This window comes from Cinclus cinclus, chromosome 4, assembly GCF_963662255.1.
Source record: "Cinclus cinclus chromosome 4, bCinCin1.1, whole genome shotgun sequence".
In the NCBI taxonomy this organism is placed as follows: domain Eukaryota; kingdom Metazoa; phylum Chordata; class Aves; order Passeriformes; family Cinclidae; genus Cinclus; species Cinclus cinclus.
In genome coordinates, this window is record NC_085049.1 from 54,981,621 (window position 1) to 55,001,348 (window position 19,728).

The 19,728-nt window shown below is 39.1% G+C and overlaps 1 protein-coding gene across 1 annotated transcript in view; it reads left to right on the forward strand.

Moving 5' to 3' along the window:
- Positions 1-19,728, forward strand: part of POLR3B (RNA polymerase III subunit B) — a 71,485-nt gene that overhangs the window by 3,979 nt on the left and 47,778 nt on the right. The window contains exons 6-12 of the mRNA XM_062492121.1: positions 1,840-1,940; positions 4,142-4,233; positions 4,871-4,988; positions 5,986-6,094; positions 12,977-13,099; positions 14,489-14,605; positions 15,099-15,233. Coding sequence (XP_062348105.1) covers positions 1,840-1,940; positions 4,142-4,233; positions 4,871-4,988; positions 5,986-6,094; positions 12,977-13,099; positions 14,489-14,605; positions 15,099-15,233 — 795 coding nt within the window. The remainder of the gene's footprint in view (positions 1-1,839; positions 1,941-4,141; positions 4,234-4,870; positions 4,989-5,985; positions 6,095-12,976; positions 13,100-14,488; positions 14,606-15,098; positions 15,234-19,728) is intronic.

The window sequence follows — 19,728 nt, forward strand, 5'->3', positions numbered from 1 at the left end:
ACACAACAGAAAAGATTTCTTTCATATGAGTGAAATTGCATGCAAAAAATGGTTTGTGGCCAACAACTCGTATTCAAGAATTCAGGTATTAATAGGCTTGCTTACTTCATAGCTAAAGTTACCGTGTATGTGGAAGAAGGCAAAATAAATGCTTCCAGAGCATATTTACCTTGAGTTTAGAATAAGATACACTTGTATCTCAAATATATTCTCTTTGATGCATAATGCTAGTTCATAATTTCTCTATTTTCAATGTCCAGTTTCTCTATTTTCATGGAGGCCACATTTACTTTCTTAAATAGAATGCTGCTCAGGTCAAACCTGGGCACCTTGAAAAAAAAAAAAGGATTGTATAGTTAGGAGTCTGCTGTTATATTTCTCTGTTGAAGGCTTATAAAATTCCTTCTTAAAAACACCTAAAATAATTAGAATTTTATGATAGTCTGAGTATATATCAAGTTATGCCTGTCTTTTGCTTTCTGTTATCTATGGTAAGAAGTTGTCTCAAGGAAGGTGATACAAAAATACACATACTGGAATATTACACTGTAATTTGTATTTTATACCTGTGTCTTGTGTTAAAAAAGCACACACAGAGAATGCCAAGGCATTTTTTTCGCCTCAAGTAGTACTGAAGAGCCTGTCTAACTGTCTTTTTCCTCCAGTCCTTATGGGAGTTTCATGAGCTATTCATACAGATGAATTTAAAATAATTTAAACATGGAAATATTCTCAGTTACTTTTAAATTGGATGTAGTTGCTGGGAGCAGAATGGCACCTAGTTTCCTGCAAGGCATGGCTGAAAGCTGCTGGAGTATATCAGTATTTTATTACTGAAAAAGAGGTTTACTTTGTAATGTGGGGAGCAAGAGCATCCAGTTTGTGATGATTCTTGGGGCATATTTTTCCATACAGCTGTATCTTCAATACATAGCACAGTATCAATTGCCTTTTATTAGTACATAATCAATAACACTGAAAGACTGGAGAATCGTGAATGTGCAATTCTGACTATTGTTAAACCTGTGATTCTGGAGCTGACAGGTGAAGCATGCTCAGGGAGGCCACAAATGACCTGCTGTGACTTGTTCTGCTGTGTTCAGCAGATGCAGTAAGTCCTGTCTTGCCTGAAGAGACTCAATACCTTAAGGGCTGGCAACATCTTAGAGTGGGGCTGGGGAGAGAACACCAGAAAGATTGGATTATAAATGATTGAGCCTTGAGATATCTAATGCCCTGGGTAGATTTTCATTCTGCTCCTCTTGGTCTCCAAGGAATTTTCAGACAAAATCTAGGAATCTTGGCAGGAAGTGATTCTGTAGTGAACCTTCTGTGAGTCATCTTTAGAAACAGTACCATACAGTGAGGTTGCTCATTCTGCTAATAAGATAGTGTGGTGTCTCTCTCCATCTTGTGCCTTTCCATTATGTCAGACTTCATATGGCAGCACAAGTCTTCAGCTGTTGAGAGTCTACATATATAAATGTCCCTGAGCTGAGCACTGCTCCAACTCACTGTGGCCTTTGTGCCAGCTCTGCTGATTAGACCTCTCTGTTTAGAGAGTTTAGAAGTTATGCTCTTCAGTGCTGCCTTCTCAAGGCACAGATCTGCTGGCCGCTTTTGAAAATGAGAATAATTGTATTTGGATTTTCTTGGATCTTGTTTTAAACAGGAGAGTCCGTCAAACATTGTTCATGTATCATGAAGGTCTTGCTGAAGCTTTACTTTGCTTGATTTCTTCGTGAGGGTTTACAGGACAGGGCAAATACAGGCTGTTTTAAGAGAGATTCTCTTGAAGCTTGAGGTGAGCACGTGACCGTGTGCCTGTTGTCCTTCCAGTGCCGCCTGAGGGACATGACCTACTCTGCACCCATCACCGTGGATATTGAATACACCCGGGGCAGCCAGAGGATCATCCGCAATGCCTTACCCATCGGCAGGTGAGACACCTTTGCTGCCGTGTCAGGAAGAGTTTGTACTGCAAAACAGTTGTAGGCCAACCTTGCTTCCTTGTTAAAAGAAACCATGAGCAGGCAAATCTTCATAAACAACTGTACAGGAGTTTCAGGGTCTAAGATCTTGTTTTGCAAAAGCTTCTGATAACGTCTCCTTCCAGAGAAGGATGGATATACGGATGAATGTTTTCTCTGATTCTGTTGATATAAAACCACAGAGGAAAATGCATACCTGGATCTGCAAGTTGCATTATTGTAAAGTGAAATCAGGCATACTTGCTTTGTAGCTAGATTACTCAGTCTTTCATACGTAATATGTAGAGTAGCATCTGTGGAAGGGGGATGGTAAAACAGTAAAGCAAGCATTAGTTCTGCTGCACAAGTTAAGCTTTCATTTTAAATTGCTTAAGTTATGTTATTAGACTGGCTTTAAGGGCATACATGCAAAGGGATTTTTGCTGTTAAAAACTGCTAATATCCAGTTATTATTTCCATGGGAAATAGTTTTCTTCATCTGTCCCTAGTATTATATTTGTTTCCTTTGGCCAGTGCACCCTTGTTTGACATACAGTTTGGACTTGGACAGATGGTTCACTGGAGTTTTCAGTTATGGCATTTGAGTATTCCATTTTACCTGATGCCAGCTGCTTCCTGTTTCTGATATAAACAGCCAAGGCATTAAGCTTATATTGTGTGTGATAGAAGATTTTGCTTGTCATATGAAGCTTCTTATCTCTAGGAAGCACTTTCTCAGTGAAATATAGTGACAAGATTTTTACTCCACAGAAATACATAATTTGAGTTCATCAGTTTTCTTTTAAGATATAAGAATATTAAAACAGCAAAGAAATTAAAATAATTTATAAGATTTGAATGCAAGAAATATCACCTAATGTTGTTTTTTATTGAAGTAAATTTGAATGAAAAATCTCAGAGGTTGGAAATAGTTGTGCAGTAGAACTCATGAGTAATTTTTGTCAATGTGTGTTTTAGAAAACACTTGGAACACAGTTCTTACAAAGGCTGTCCACCAAGGAGTGCAATTCTGTAAGCTGGATCCAAAGTCAGCTTTTTTGTAGAAGAGGCTAAAGGCATGGAGGTCTTTTGGTAGATGTAGTGGTAAACTCTTTTTGTCTTTTGCAAAATACATCTTTACAAATTACTCTTCGGAAGTAAACTGTACTCTCTTTCTAAAGTTCTAATGAAAAATGTGAGAGTGAACAGGTACATTATAGAGTTGACTGTAAAAGTACATGTTTCAATAATAACTGCAAAGTCATTGCTGGTTAGTTGTTGAATAAGCCAAATTGAAAGTGAGCATTCCATGATTTATCATGGGGTGATAGAATAATTCAGGTTGAAAGAGTACAATCTCCCGCTCAGCCTCTAGTACAGCCTCCAGCTCAAAATGGGTCAGCACTGTGATCAAACCAGGTTTCTCAGTGCTTCATGCTGTCAGGTCCTGAAGACCTCCATGAATGGAGACTGCCCAGCTTCCCTGTGCAGCTTTTCCACTGTCTGACTGTCCTCATGGTGAAGAAGTTTTGCCTCATATGCAGTCTGTGAATCTTTAGTTTGTCTTTTATTTACTTCCCTAAGCACTGAATTTGTTTTTAATTTCTTGGAATATCTTTCCACCACGTGTTTCTTCACAAAATGCTTGCTTGCAGGACTTCTCTGCTAGGACACCAGAGAAATCAGAGCTACTGCTGGGGAAGCTTCATGCTTTGGTTATGAATTAGAGGCACTATCTCTCTGCAGCCAGAAGGTGTCATTCATGTGTGGGAAATGAGAAATGACCTAACTTTATCTAATAGAAACTGGCAACAGTGGATCTGCAGGGGCATGTTCTTCTCTGCAGTGTGCTTTGGGGACCAGGAATCTTTGCACTAATTGTCATTTGCTATGGTGACCCTGCTGGTCACAATGCCTGAGTAGCTACATAACAGTTAAATAGGAAGGCGGTGGTTTCTGCTTGTAGGTGTCCAGTTTCAGGTCTCCTTTCAATTACATGTTCAATGAAATAAGGTGGGCTTAAATTAAAACCTGTTGGTTACAACATGCATGAGTTCTGAATGCCTTAAACGTGTATCTCCATTTTTTTCAGCATGGTTTTTGTTCTGAATTTCACTATTCATATTTTTCTGTCTTAGTCTGAAGTAAAATTGTAACTGGTTTTCTTGCAGAATGCCTATAATGCTGCGTAGCTCCAACTGTGTACTTACTGGGAAAACTCCAGCAGAATTTGCCAAACTAAATGAGTGTCCATTAGATCCAGGTACAGTTTCACTCATGTTCTTTTTTTTTTTCTCCATCTGTACTTTTAGTTTTAAATCTTTTTCAGCAAAGAAATGCCCCTTTGGTATGTTTCCTGCCACCATTAAGCCTTTGGGGAAACTTGTCAAGTGTGTGCTTGCAGCTAAAAGAAATTGTCAGGTTTTTGGTTGAGAACATGAATAATTGGTATTTGCAGACAAAGTTTTCAACCACAAAAAAAAAAGCCAAAAATTTGAATAGTTAATTTTGAATTTTATATATAGTGTTGTACTGTGGTGTGTTATATTAGAAAAAAGATGGAGTTCATGAATTGAAAATTAAATAGATTAGGAATGAATGGAGTATGATGTCCTCCAGAGTAGGAACTCTCACTTGTCATTACCTTTTGTAAAGCAAGAATAAAGTGATACATATTACATAGTATTATTTGATATGTAGAGATGAGTTGGAGGGTTTTAACAAGCAACTTCTTTGGTTTTTATCTGTCAAGTTTGTTCATTACTCTTTTAAGGGAGAATTTACTCTCCCTTTGTGTACTTAAGGTTTCCTTTCTAATAATTTATATTCAAAGGCATACTGGAGGAGGCAAGTAAGGTGCAAGGGTACTGACATGCAAAATATTTTTTTCTGTTAACTAGGTGGCTATTTCATTGTTAAAGGTGTAGAGAAAGTCATTCTTATTCAAGAGCAGTTATCCAAAAACAGAATCATTGTTGAAGCTGATAGAAAAGGCACAGTTGGAGCTTCTGTTACCAGGTATTGTAAATTCCTACTGTTACATGAAGGAGATAAACCTAAGGCTTTATAACTTCATTTTTGTTGTTGAAATAGCTGTGGAGGTTTCTTCCTAGTATAGTTTAACCAGAAAAAGCTGTGGACATCCAATGCTCCTGTCTTGCTACTGTCATTTTGTATGCTAAAACTTCAATCCCTAGATAGTATAGTGTTCCCACAAAAATAGGGGGGTTGCTCCCGTGTTTCAGGATTCATCCCACATTACAAAAAGCAGGTTCTACTTTTTAATGTAACAAAGTGCAACTTCCTAATTGATGGTGTTTGGTCTCAGTTTGCAGCAAGGAACATGAAGTTACTGCAGTGGAAATTGGATGTAACTTTTTGTCTGCCTTTCTACATAAAATTGGCATAAAGCTTTTAAAGGCAAAGGCAGCTGAGGAGGAAACAAACACAGTTTACTGAAAATGGCAAAGCAGTCTAAATTTGGCCTTTCCTCCATCAAGTTTTGTTTCTATTTTGTTCAGCCTTTGGTTGGTTGTTTTTTATTTTTCAAGCTGCATTCTGGTCTGTTTTATGGTGCTTGTCACTGTTCAGTGTGAGGGCTGTTTTTTATTCTCCAGAGGCCTCTCACATCTCTCCTAGCTACTCTGCTATCTCTCAGTAAGTCTGGATGAGGTTAATGTACCACCAAGTACTGTTATGTTGTTATCACTGTTGCTGCAGTACTTGTTCACAGTTTGATCTTGCTAGTTACACTACAACTGATTATTAAAGCATGTAAAGATAATTTTTAAAAGTACAGACTTCTACTTGCTTAAGTCAGATATTCCAAATAGTTTCCAGCACAGCACCCTGTTACCTTGAAGTTACAAGCTGATCCCTGGTTTGATGTAATTTTTAAAAGAGGAGGAAGTGGGATTAATTCAGCTGAAAGATTGTTCAAGCTTGCCAAGTTCTGTACAAAAGAGTCTGTGCAAACACTCTGTTGGACATAGTATTATTTTTATTTTAACTTCAGTTCCACTCATGAGAAGAAGAGCAGAACAAATATGGTTGTGAAACAAGGAAGATTTTACCTGAGGCACAACACTCTGTCAGAAGATATTCCCATTGCTATCATATTTAAGGTAACACAGCTGTTTGTTTGAAAAAAAAAAAAAGCGGGGGGGGGGGAATGCTGAGCTGTAGCTCAAGAATGAAGATTGACAGCAGCTCCTCTCAAGTTAGTATGTACAGAAGGACATGGCAGGACTTAGAAACTTCAAGTTTTATTTCCCCTGGAAAGTCATCTTTATTGTACAGCAAAAAAGAGAGTAAGTGCTGTGTTTTTATGCAAGGAGAGCATTTCTGTGCCAAGACCAATACCTGCCACCCCCTTACTCTGCCTTGTGAGGTGCTTCTGTTGCTACAGGTCAGCAGGATTTTGGTTTGTTGTGAGCTATGTTAAAAATTGTGTTAAAAAGTTGTGTCATTGTTGCTGTTTTTCTGTCTGTGGAATGGAATGCATGGACTGCAGCCGGAAAGGTGGTGTGTGGATATGCTCTGTCCAGCTCCTGGAGAAAACAGAAGGGCATGGCCAGGCCTTCCTGTCATGTAATGCTTTGCTGCTGCCTATGGGTTTACAGCCTGGTATGTTGTGCGTGCAGGAGGAAATGGGGCTGCGTTCTTGGGGCCACAAAAAAGCAAAACTCTCGTGTTGTGCTCTCTGTAGAGGACTAGAGCACGGAAGGTTCGGGGAGGCGGTCCCAGGAAATGATGTGCCAGGAGAGGGCAGCACGAGGTCGCAGATCCGAGCTGGTCGTGCCCGCAGCACGGATGTTATTTGTGGGTTTGTCCGTATTCCCGCAGTGTTTGGTGTGCCTTGGTACTACAAAATAGTTTAATCGTTGGGTTTAGACTTGAGAAGTAAATGTCTGTTACCTCTGATTAAGCAAATCTCTTCAAATAAGAGAGGAGATCATCTGTTTTTAGTGACCAGGGTTAAAGGAGTTTGAGAAGGTATTTATGGACCGAAATGCACATAAAAGTGCCAGGATTAAGTTCACAACTCTTGTGTTGCAGGAAAGTGTTCATGTGGCTCTTAATCCGTTTGCTGCAGTACCAAACTGCTGGATTCCACCTTACCTTACAGGCTTTTATTGCATAATGTCACCCTGTGCTGGTACAGATAAATACCTGCTCACATAGAGTAACTGCTCTGGGTTATTGTCTGAGGGGATGGTTGTTGGGTTGTTTTTTCTAAGCAAAATTGTACTGAGTATTTTATTTCCTTCTGACAATACTTGCTGTAATTATCCCCCTCTTCATAAGCATCTTTTATATTTTACATAATATTCCTTAATTTTTCATTTATTAATTGAATAAGGGTTTACAGTTGTTAGAAGCTCTCGGCTGTAGTGCTTTTCAGTGATTTATATTGATTTAATACAGTAGCAAATTAGCTACACCCACTTTAACTATTGTGAATGTTCCATTCCAGTGGTTCTCATGAGTGGTCATCTTTTTTTACCTTTCCTTTAGTGACATGAAGTTCAGGGATCTTCTGTCTACTTCTGATGAGTCTCCAACTGGAAATGAAAGCAGTCACCAGTCTCTCATTTTCCTTTCTTGGGCATTGCTGTAATGTGCTATTGCTTTGTTCTACTTAACTACTTTAGGAAGCAAGATTGACAAATGCAATAGCCCTCAGCCTGGGCAATCACAAATGTAGGGATGCCTAACTTCAGCTCTCTCACACAGCAGTATTATACACAGGTGATTTGTCAGAAAAGCAAGGAGAATAATTCCTTTTTGCTGACACCGAAGCCTTGGGCCTGAAGCGTATGTCTTCTTTGTTACTAGTAGCTGTTCTGCTTCTTGTGATGTAGAGATCTGCAAGGGACAAAATTAAGCTGTGTAGACAGTCCGAGGTCTGAAGTTTTGACTGCCTTCGAATCCTTAACTTGTACTGAAACAGCTGTGTGTATAATTTCTATTTAAAAACTAAAATGAGAAAGCAATGGCAGAATCAATTGTTCTGCATTTCATCCCAGACCAGCATCCAGGCTACAACCAAGTTTCACAGACCTCTGTGTTCTGACTAAGAAAACAAATGGTAATTGGTAGAGAGCTGCCATTTGGTCCATTGGCCAGCTAGAGGGGGCAGTTTGTCAGGAACTATCTGAGAGACAGTGAGCACTTTTGGATTGTCTTTCTAGTCCCAATATCTTTAATTGACCTGATGCTCTATATTGGACTTAAGAAATAGATCAGGTGCAGAAAATCACTGTAGCCATATAGAAAAGAAAGCAAGTATTGCAGATCTATAATGTGTATTTAAAGCTGCTGCATCTGTAAGGTGGAGGTGTACTGATATATCCTCTAGACATCTTTATCTAAAGCAAGCACTCTGAAGTAGAGAGCATTACAAACACTACCAACTGACAGAGCTGAGGCCTTAAATCCCTAGAGCTCCCTAGACTAGAACCTAAGGTCACTGTTGTGTTTCAGGTATAAAGTCATGGACTGAGCTGCTTGCTAGGGGAAGACCTGAACACAGTGTTTTCCATCCTTGCTTTTGCTGAGGAGTGAAGCCCAGGCACCTGGTCTGTGGGGAGCCATGGAAATAGAGTAGATCTAAAAGTGCCTTGATCTGGATAGATAGAGACAGGATTGTGTGGGCTCACCCTAAAGGACACATCTGCATTCAGTTTGCCCTCCATAACTGCGAGGCAGAATGACCTTGTCCTGTTGCTTTGTTTTTTCTGCCATCCAAACCTGTAGGGATCTTTGGGACGGGCATGCTCAGATGTTTTACAGCCAGTTGTGCCAAACACTTGTAAATTGTGGTTTTGTGAAATTAAACACACTGACTACAACTAACTGAAATTTAATAGGCTACAAAAGGCATGTGCCTGACATTCTTCCAGGGCACACTTGGGTTATCTGCTTTTTACATGTGGGGGACTTAGAGCTTTGTAGCTGTGCCAGCTTAAACAGTTTTCCCTAACCTTTCTTCTTATGAATGGCAGAAGCATTTATGCAGTCCCTATATATGGAAATGCAATTTTATTTTTGAAGTAGTAACATAAAGAAGACAATTTTGCCCTTGAAGATTTTTTGAAATGGTTTGTTGCAGTTTTTAAAAGGCTGTTAACTGCCTTGTAGTGGAAAACAAACACATCTAATTTGCTTTCTGCTTACTTTGTAACACTTCATTAGTTAATATACATATGCAACCACAGGGGTATTTAGGGTGTCTTGAGCACCTGTGTAACCCCAAGAGATCTTTATTTTAGCTGTGTCATTTGTGCAGATCTCATAGGGCTGTGTGAACTGTGCATAGTGCTCTTTTGAGTATGTCAGGCTAGGAAGTACACATGCTTTACTTGGGGAGCTTGGACAGTTTTAGGTAGCAGTGAGCATTGGAGGAGTTGTGGAATATTTGTTTGGTATGTAAGGGTGTTTCAATCCTGAAAACCATCTGCGTTAGAGGAAAGATGGCACTGCTACTTTTGCAGGAAGCTTCCTACATTGCAGGGAGTTAGAGCTGCTCAAAGGTAAGGACTGGTTTTTTTTTTTTGAATTTGTGGTCTCGATTTGTTAGGTTTCAGTGAGCCTTGGGAGCTGAAGTAAGTGAAGGTTGTGTGCTGCACCAAAACTGGTTAGGGAAGGAAGAGGATTATAAGTAACCTACAGGGACAATACAGATGAATTTCGTGACCTGAATCACTAGATGAAGTATCTTTAGTTATGTGGGAGCTGTAAGAAACTCCTCTAGGACCTGCGGCAAAAGATTTGAACAGCAAGTTGAGTTTCATTTTTACAAGGCTGCTTTAGCCTTGGAGCTGTTAAGATGCAGCTCTAGAGGAACAGCTGGATGGTGGTCTGACTGGATCTGCAGGATTATGGGTTCCCATGGCTGTTGTTTCATAGCTCGTATCTTTTGAATTATGAAAGCTTCAGTCCAATTCTCTCTGTGATGTCAACCTTGAACTTCCCTGACATCTTTTTAATCCAGTCATCTGCCCGTCTGTGTGCTGTAATTTAGCCTGATGGACTGCAGAACTGCATTCTAGGGAAGTGCCATGGAAACACCCAGACATCATCATTAAGACACAAGCTGGGGGAGGAAGAGCTGGGCTCATGCTGTCTCTACATGTGTGTGTGTACACAAAGATGGACACACACACATTTGGGCAGTGGGAAACTCCCCAGTCCTAGGAAGGAGTTGACCCCACTTGGACCACTTTCTCCCACTTGAACTCAGGATGATAGGAACATTCTGCCTGCTTGCTTTGCCTTGTCTGTTTTTGTCCATTGACTGCTAGCCTTCGACTGTGGTCTTCAGCAGCGTGATACTGTCTCCTTCCTCATCCTTTCACTGCCACTGTTAAATTATGCTTTTACAATGTCTGCTTCCCCCCTCCCCCATAAAATTATCCCTTTGTGCCTTGCCTTCCAATCCAAAAAAAAAAAAAACAAGACATCTTGTCTACTGCTTTGCTTTTATGTTAATTCCTGTTCTCTCAGCTTTGTCCTGGGACTGCGAGTGTTTTAAGCATAGGGCCCGTTCCTATATTATGTGTCCTTCACCCAAGGAATATTTTGTTACTGTCCTAATGATGTTACAAGCTAATTCTGGAGTAGTGTTCTTGTTATGGTTGGTTTTTTAGTTGTTTGTCTTGGAAGGGTAGCATCAGGCCCAAATTTACTGAAACCCAAAGTGTTAAGATTACGAATCTGCCTGATAGCAGCATGGCCCTGCTGCTTGTCCTTTCGGTGTTGCATGTGGGTGAATTTGTGGATTTGTATGCAACTCTGCTCAAGATTGTTGAGAGTATAGAGGAGAATAAATAGATTTACTGTTAGGCTGTTGTATTAGCACATCTTTTTCAGTCATTTGCCTGAGTTTTAGTCATTACTCATAAATTAATTTCTTTCAATTTGCACATATTTAACAACATAGCATATGTTGTTTGGTGACAGATCCTAGCCTTTCCTGCTCAAAAATTTAGAATTCTCAGTCGATTTTGCTGCTCCAAACTCCAGCTAGAAAATCTACACAGGCATAAAGATCTGCTTTATTCTCATCTGTTTGCTGTAACACTTTTGATCAGAGAATTCATCAAGGCAGAAGAAATCATCAATCCTCTTTAATTTACTGTGGCTTTCAGTTTTTAATGGATGAAAAAACATAATAAAAAGATTGACCTTTTCCCCTCTGGTTTTTATATGACACTTAAGATTTGATTGCCATCCTAAAATTAACCTGATGGACAGAAATAGGGTGATATCAGCTTGCAGTTGACATGCTTTAGATAAATGCATTTATGGTATATGTGCCTAGAACAGCACAAACATTTTGTTCTTCTAAAAACTTCCAGACTAAGTGCAATAATTGTGTGAATATAGTTGCTGTTCCTAAACTAGTTTGCTGGTCAGCTATTAAATCCTAGACACATGGAAACTTACTGTTGTGAAGCTTTCATGCTTTTGTAGACTTACCTTGTGAATCTGGCTCTCAGGTCTGGAGGGATTTTGTTGACTTCTCTGCTGAGGTTTTTTAACTACTGTGTGACCTTATTTGAGAGGGTGAAGAAGTGTAATAATATTTGAAAAACAGAGATCTCAACCACAGTGATATCCCATGGCCAACTTCTGGCTCTGAAAAGAGCCTTGAGGTCAGAGGGATGACTCCTTAATGGGATCAAACTATGATGAAACACTCTTACCTGGTGAAGTAACTGTATCCTGAGTTGGCACTCAAATCTGTCTGAGGCTGTGGAATTGTGATCTGGGCTTTGCCTTAAAAGAGGAGAGTCCTCACACTGTTCTGGGTGTGTGATACTTCTGCACCACTTTTAATTTCTAATAAACCACAAGGTGAAAAGACAGAGTGTGAATTTAAAGGAACTTCAACCACTTCTTTGTTCAAAAAGAAAGGAACTAAAGAAAAAAAAGAAGCTGAATACTTCACAATTAGGGCAACAGTTTTGCAAGGGAGTGGCTTAGCTAGGTGTTAAGCAAAGTGACACTCCATGAAGGCAATAGGAAGGGAAGGTATTTCTGCATTTTTGAGGAAAATGTGACTTTTTGGGGTATTGCCAGTTTTTAATGAGAACCAGAATACTAGAGTCTACATAGGCCATTATTTACAATGATCTTTGTGGCAGGCACTTTGGAGAATAATGTGAATGCAAACGTAACTTCCTCACAAAGTTCTGAGAAACATATTATAACTCAGCCAGAAGAGGTTTAGTGAGATTATTCCATTTCTTGATATGGCTGAGCTCCAGGCAAATGTGTGAAGGGGGGAAGCTTTAGCACCATCTGGAATCCACAAAAGCCTTCACTGCTGGCTGCCACCTTGAAACACTTACTGATAGAGAGATTTTTCTAAACCTGTTAAGCGCTTTCTTAGTTTGTTAAGCTTTTTCCGTGGTTTAAAGTCTAACAAGGTGTCCATGGATCAGTGGAATAATAGAATGTCTTTCAAGTGGAATTGTGTAGTGAAGTCATATTCTAAACGCAGAGAGCTGCAAAGGGGGGTAAATTGTAAACATTTTTCAAATATGATGAGCTACTTCACAGTGAACTGAGTTTGCAAAATTGCTTGTGATAAGAGACTGTGAGTACTCCGTTAAGAAATTTCATCTTCCTTTCTTTATTGCAGATTCTGACTTGGTTTTGATTGTTAAACACTTTGGTTTGTTTTTACTCAGTTTTTTTTTTTTTCCTTTAGAAAAAACACCACGGAATTTAATTCCTGTCAGTGAAGAAAGAAAAAAAAAACCAAACCAAAACAGTTCTGCAAAAAGTGTGTGTGTTCCTGCTGCTTATCAAGACTTCCATTTAACTTTCTTCCATAGCTGGAATATGTGCTGCCAGTGCCAGATGGCACAGTTTCTTAGAGAAGAACTAGCTCTTGCTTAATAGTAATGCAGACAAACAATACCAAATTAGCATAAGCAAATGTCAGTGAGTTAACATAAAGCCTGTGTTATTTCTGTCTTTTCTTCTTTTCCTAGGCCATGGGTGTTGAGAGTGACCAGGAGATTGTACAGATGATTGGCACAGAGGAACATGTGATGGCTGCATTTGCTCCTAGCCTGGAAGAATGCCAAAAAGCTCAGATTTTTACACAGATGCAGGTGTGTCTTTTCACATGGCCAGAGACCATAAAAATCAAGACAGTGGGTATTGATACTTGGCTGTGTCAGCAATGGACATAGACTTTGTGTTTTAAGGTTTGTTTTGGGGGTTTATTTCAAGCTGAGGCTTTTTAAAGGGTCAGGAGAAATGTGAGACTTTGCTGTCATAACCTAACTCGAGAAGAAGAAAATCAAAGTCAAGCAATGCTTTGTTTTCAGAAGCCTGGGGTTGTGTTTTAGTGGCATAACCCTGTATATAACAAGTAGTAATATCCATAAAATTAGGGGGTTTTGTTGAATACTTTTTAAAAAAAGGAATTGCATGCCCCATTTTGCAGAAGCCCTGTTGATGTGGCTATGACCATTTCATCATGAGTAGATGTTCTCCTGTTTTAGTCTCCTGTATGAAGCCTACAGTAGCAACTACCCTGTCTCCTGCTAGAGACTCAGCAGAATTCTCTTAGCTCATGTGCTTTTTTTAGTTAGCCAGAACATAGGCCATTTTGCTGGGAGCAAATTAATATATATTAATTTGGGTATATATTAATCTGCTGGAAGAAGCTTTTGGGGATTAATCTTATTTTTGTTCTTTCACTGTAAACTTTGTCAAATCATTCTATGTGTGATGTTAAGTGTTTTAAAATTAACATCTTTCTAGTTTTCATCTTTGGGGGGCTTTTGAGGGTTCCAGTTAGCTTAAAGAGCTCCTAATTCAGAGTCAGATGAGTAAGATGGTGAGCTGGAGCAACACAGAGGAATGTGAAGTATCCATGAAGTTAGAAAAAGAGGAATACAGAAGTTATTCTGTGCAAGAAATGTCAAATGAAGTTAATAGAAAGATAGCTCTTCGTGGGAGAGGGTAACAGATGGAAAGGATAATCTGTCATTTAGTGGAGGGAATGATTCTTTCACATAGTTTCATGGCTTCATTTCCACGGAGGAACTTCCTCTGTGGACTTGGATGGCTTCTTGACTCATCTAATTAGGAATTCTGCAGACTGATTGACAACTGGTAGGAGAGTAAGAATTCTTTGCAAGGCACTGCTGGAGGCAGATTTGGGTGCCACACAGTAGCTTTTGGGGATACTAAACAGGGAGTGCCACCTCATGGTTTAATATCTGAATGAAATTTAGCAAGTACACAAAAGAACTGAAGGTGAAAAGTCTAATTAAATAAACTAGCTATCTTTGGAATTTTTAGAATCCTCTTTTCTATATCTCTGCCTTATCCTTTCTTTTAGTATTGTAGTAATCATGAATTTTCACCACTTTCCATTCCAAATGTTATCAAACTGTGATAAACGTGTTGTATGCATAGTCAGTTACAATTCAGCAATTTGTCAGGTTACAATTCAGCAAATTAACTCAGGATAATTCCCCCCTTCACAGGCATTGAAGTACATTGGAAACAAAGTACGACGACAGAGGATCTGGGGAGGCCCAAAGAAAACAAAGATGGAAGAAGCCCGAGAGCTGCTGGCATCAACCATTCTGACCCACGTGCTTGTATGTAACATTCTGGGGGTTTTTTAAACAGGAGTAGGCTTGTATGGTTATTTATGGTGTGAGCCTTGTTGGCAGGGAAGAATGTTTTTGATGGCTTTGTAGCTGAGATAAAGTAAATCATGCTCAAAATAAAGGGGAAGACTTGGATTGAGTCAAAAGAAGTCTTTGTGAAATGCTGTACCATTGAGCTAATTAAACTATGCACTTTTTTTTGCATAGCCAGGCAGTATCAGGTGTTAATTCAGGGATTTCATCTCATGACCTATGCCTTTATTCTGATTTACTTTCATTTTCTGTCTGTTTCAAAGTCACTAATGTATACTTTTTGAGTTTTTAAAGAAAGTAATGTGTTAAAATCCCTTTTGTAACTCAGTCAGCCTAGATTACCAGTGATTTAAATGGATATGTTTGTCTGAATGAGAACTAAGGAGCTGATCCTGAAACATTGGTATGTTTTTGTTTTGTTTAGTTTTTCTGGGATTTTTATTTACAGGTGAAGGAATTCAATTTTCGTGCCAAGTGCATATACACAGCAGTGATGGTACGCAGAGTAATTTTGGCTCAAGGAGAAAATAAAGTAGATGACAGAGACTATTATGGAAATAAACGTTTGGAGCTGGCAGGGCAGGTGAGTTTTTTTTCTTCAGAGGCAAGTGTTTCAGGATTTTGTTATTGTCTCCTATTAAAAGATGCAGAATAAGGAATATCTCTTGTCAATTGAGGTGTTTTCCCTCTCATTTTATTTTTGTTGGCTTTTCTGTGTTGTCTCATAGATCTGCTTCCATGATTGAGACTTAACACATTGTATCCTCACTTCTGTATATCCTCTTTATACCAGATGAAAGGACAGAACAGTGCAACTACAGCATCAGTTCTAGTTTTGGCATTACACTGTTAGTGTTGAGAAGGCAGCAGTAAGAGCCATCCCCCAGTGTTCCCCTCCAAGCAAGGGAGGTAAGAGAATATACTGGGACTAAGGAGGTGCCTGCATGTCAGGTCCAGGCTGTCCCACTGTGGAAAACCCAGCTAGTGTAACAGCTCACAGAACCACTCAAGCCTCCTGTAATTTGGTGTCCGTAAGATTGCTCGTTTGTTGTCAGCTGCCTCTGGCCTCTGGAGTAGCACAGATTAACAAAATCAGTGGGTCAAAGTGGTTCAAAGTTAACTTGAGCAACTAATGGAAGTGGAGTTTGTGGAGCTTTCTGCTCGCAGAATTTTGGCACCGGAGGCAGAAACAGTATCAGAGGACTGTAGAGGAGGGAATGGTTTGAGGTATCTGGCTGGCACCATCCTTTTGCAGAGAGGGTGGCAGTTCACAGCTGTTGGCCAAACTGCATTCTCCTAATGCAGAAGGGGTTTGCCTGTCAGGTGAAGGAGCTGCTTAGCTAATATGGCATGAATTTTCCCTTGCCTTGTGCACTTATTTGGTTAAAAAGTTTATATTAGGATTGGACTTCTTTGCTGTGGTAAGTACTAATGTAAGTTAGAGTTTCAGTAGTTGATATCACCTGTGGTTATTGATCATGCATCAGAAATTCAGACAAGTACACAAAATGCACTGGATTGCATAAACCGCATCTTTAAATGCCCTTAGCATTTGTATTGGGATTTCTGTTTCTGCACACGTAACAATATTTGTTCCTTTTTGTTCCTATCCAGTGGAAATTCTCATTTTATTACACTTTTTAATGTGTGCTTGCATATTGTCTCATACTCCTCCTTTCCACCCTGCCCTGCCCTCTATGCACACATGTGAACATGCGCACACACAGTGCAATTATTTTAGAGTAAAATCCACATGCTTTGCTTCCTAGTTTTTTGAAGAAACTAAGATAGCATTCTTGAACACATTCAAAGCACAAATGCAATGAAAAAACTTCTTAACTGGTTAGGATAAGAAAATTCTTTCTTCAAATTATTATCTTCACTGCTCACAAAATTTTTAACCTGGTACTGAGGCAAGATATGTTTCTAAAGTGTAAGGAGTGGTAAGTAAATGGACATTAGAGCAACATACTAATGGGATATGTATTTTAAGCTGTGATGGGTTTCTTCAGTTTCTGCTGTAATATTGCTGTAGTTCAGTGTGATTGTAGTCTGTAAAATTTGTTGTTGATTTGTTACCAGACTGTTCTTCTTTAACTGGATTGAAGGAGTAGGTTGTTTTTTCCTATTATGTCTAGAAGCAGAAAGTAGAGCAGGTAAAGATTTTTCTAGAAGCTGTAAGAAAGAGGCCTCTGCTCACACAGATGTTAACAACCAAAGCTGTTTAAAATTATGTGGGAAAAGGTTTTAAATGTAGAGATCATCATCACAACAAAGCCAATGCATGTTTTTTCTTCATGAAGGACACGTATGTTTGGGGGTTTTAACACTCAGTTAAGAGTAGTTCTTTTTCTCTTGTGGTGTTTTAAATGCTCATTTCAAGCTGAATGGTTGAATTCCCCTCTGCCAGTTTTTTTGTGAAATACTAATTTTGTTGGATTGCTGACTAAATAGTGTAGAGTTTTGCCAGTTTCTAGATGTTTGTGTTTAGCTGAAGTTTGTGTGGATAAAATGGTTGGTAGTGGTTTGTTTTTGTTTTTTTTTTTAATGCCAGCATGTTCCTGGAATAAAAATCCTGTTGATTTAAAATCTGAATAAATAAATAAATAAATAAAAAAGAAAAGTTCCCATGTGAGGAGAAAAACACAGTGGTCTAAACAGTGTAAAGACATAAATGGCATTGTGTTTATAAAAATGTGTGAAAACAATAGCTGCTAATTTCACACCCCACGGGACAAGAGAGTACGAAATGTGCTTTAGCTTTAGATAACAGAGTTGTATCCTCTAGCCAAGCTGGTTTACAGAGCTTTCTCTTAGTCTGTCTGCCACTAGAGGCTTGGTAGGCCAGGTGCCAGCAGAGGTGGTAGCAAAACCTACCGATTTCAGGCTTAATCTTTTCACCTACCTTTTCTCTTCCCTTAATGTGTTCATTATTTGCTAAGCATTACTCTGTTCTTTGTCCTCTTTTTTTTTTTTTTTTTTTTTTTTTTTTTTGTGTCTAATGCAGCTTGCTTTGTATGGGTGAGATATGGAACAGCACCAAAATCCGGCACCCTGGAAAGCAAGGGATTTCTACCCTGTGACAAAAGAATACCGCCTTGACTTCAGAGATTGCCTAATCCCAGCTGTTCTGATAATATAATTAAGGCTACCTAATGTCTTTAATTTTGCAACCAGTTTGTGTGAAAGGGAGAATTTGGCACTCTAAAGGCTTAAACGCTAAATAGCAATCTCAAGGCGCCTAATTAGAATTCTCTGACATTAAGCTAATTGCTGAAACTGTATTTCAGCAGCTTAACTTCTTTATTAATTTTTCTTAGGATTTTCAATGAAAATCAGTTGATGAGCTGTCAGTATTTTTTTTCCTTAAATATAATTTGCTCTTTAGTGCTCCTCTGTGAAGAAGGCTTAAAGGCTCTGGACTAACTATGAAATCCATTGAATATTATCAGTGGCATTCCATCCTTTTTCTTTAATCTCTTGCACTTGACCTAAATAATGTGGTTATTGTGAGATTCTTCTTTGCCAGATAGTCAGAGCTCTTAGAGTCTGTGAGTGAAAGTAGGGAAGTATGGGGCTTTCCAGACTGGCAAACAGTAGCAAGTTGGTGTACTTGGGGTAACTGACTTTATTAGTTAGAGAAGAGGAAGGGTGATGTGGCTTTATAATCCCCATGACAGATGGAATTATGAGATTCTTGCAAGAATCAAGAAATCAAATATGAAAATGTGTTCTGAGTACTTTTTTAAAGTGCTTAGTTAAATGTTTCAATCCTGCTCAAACCTGTTGAGATCAAATGTTTACTGTAGTTAATTTCAAAGGAGTTTAGTTCTTATTTAACAAGACTATCAGCCATCTTAAAACATATCTTCCTCTTACTTTTTCCCTGCTTCTGAAATTCTTCCCTCTTAATCTTATTTTTGGGGACTCCAGTGGGTTCTCCTTCCTAATACAATGCTTCATAGTAGTTGCTTTTATTTCTGGTGGAAATCTAATTTAAATTAACTGTGATGTCGCAGGTTGAGTTGCAGGTGACTGGATTTCTTGTGACAGTGGTGAGAGAGTATAATTTTGCAGCTGTTAATGGTATTGCAAACATGAGGAAGGGAGAGAGGGTGTACAGCACCTTCCCCTCATGACCAAGGTCAGGTCTAAAAAGCCTGTTTGTCCAGATGGCAACAGGATTGCACTTTTGTCAAAGGTTAGCATACAGTGTTTTGTCACCAGCTTCACAGTGTCATTTGCCAAATGCTTTGGTCAGCCCATCTGGAGCATGTAGGTAGAGGAAAGCAAATGGAAGCTAGTAGCCCATCCCAGGGGCAGATGAATGAGCGTGATTTACTTTTTTGTTTCCAGAAGGTAAAGAAAGGTGGGGACTAGGTCACATGGAGACAGTTAAAATTCAGTTTAATTCTGTATATATAAAAACTGTGTAGTACACGCTACTCCAGAATGTCTTGGCTTGTGATGGATAAACATGAAGCTTGTTCAGCCCTACAGTGCTTTGTACCCTGGGAACTACCATTTCTGGCACTGGTAGCAGCTGCATTTTTGGTTCTTCTGACACTTGGAGCTGTTGTAGACTCAAGTCCCAGGACAGGAGTGCCAGGCTTTAGAGTTTACACTGCTTGCTCACAAAGCTGATCAGTGTTAACATTTAAAATATATCATGAAGTATGGATTTAAGTGTTTTGGAAGGCAGTTGGTGTTACAAGGAAAGGCTGAACAAACTGCAGAAACAAAGCAATTCAGAGAACTGAAGAAGTCGTATCACAAACTTCGGGTTTTTTTGGCTGTTTTAAGAACTAGAAGTAATTAATGTACCTCTAGAGGAAATTATTGTCTTAAAATGCAACACATGGGAACGGTTCTGTTGCTGGGTTGGGTTTGCGTTGTTTGTTTGGGTTTTTTTTCCTATTCATCTGAGTTATGTGGCTTTATTGCCTAAACTGTAGACTTTCTGGGTTGGTTTTTTTTGTTTGTTTTTTTTTTTTAAGGGAGAGATGTGAAGAGTATTGCACTTTCCAGATAGTGGCAGTGCTAGAAAAAAGTGACAGATGTTGAACCACGTGAACTTT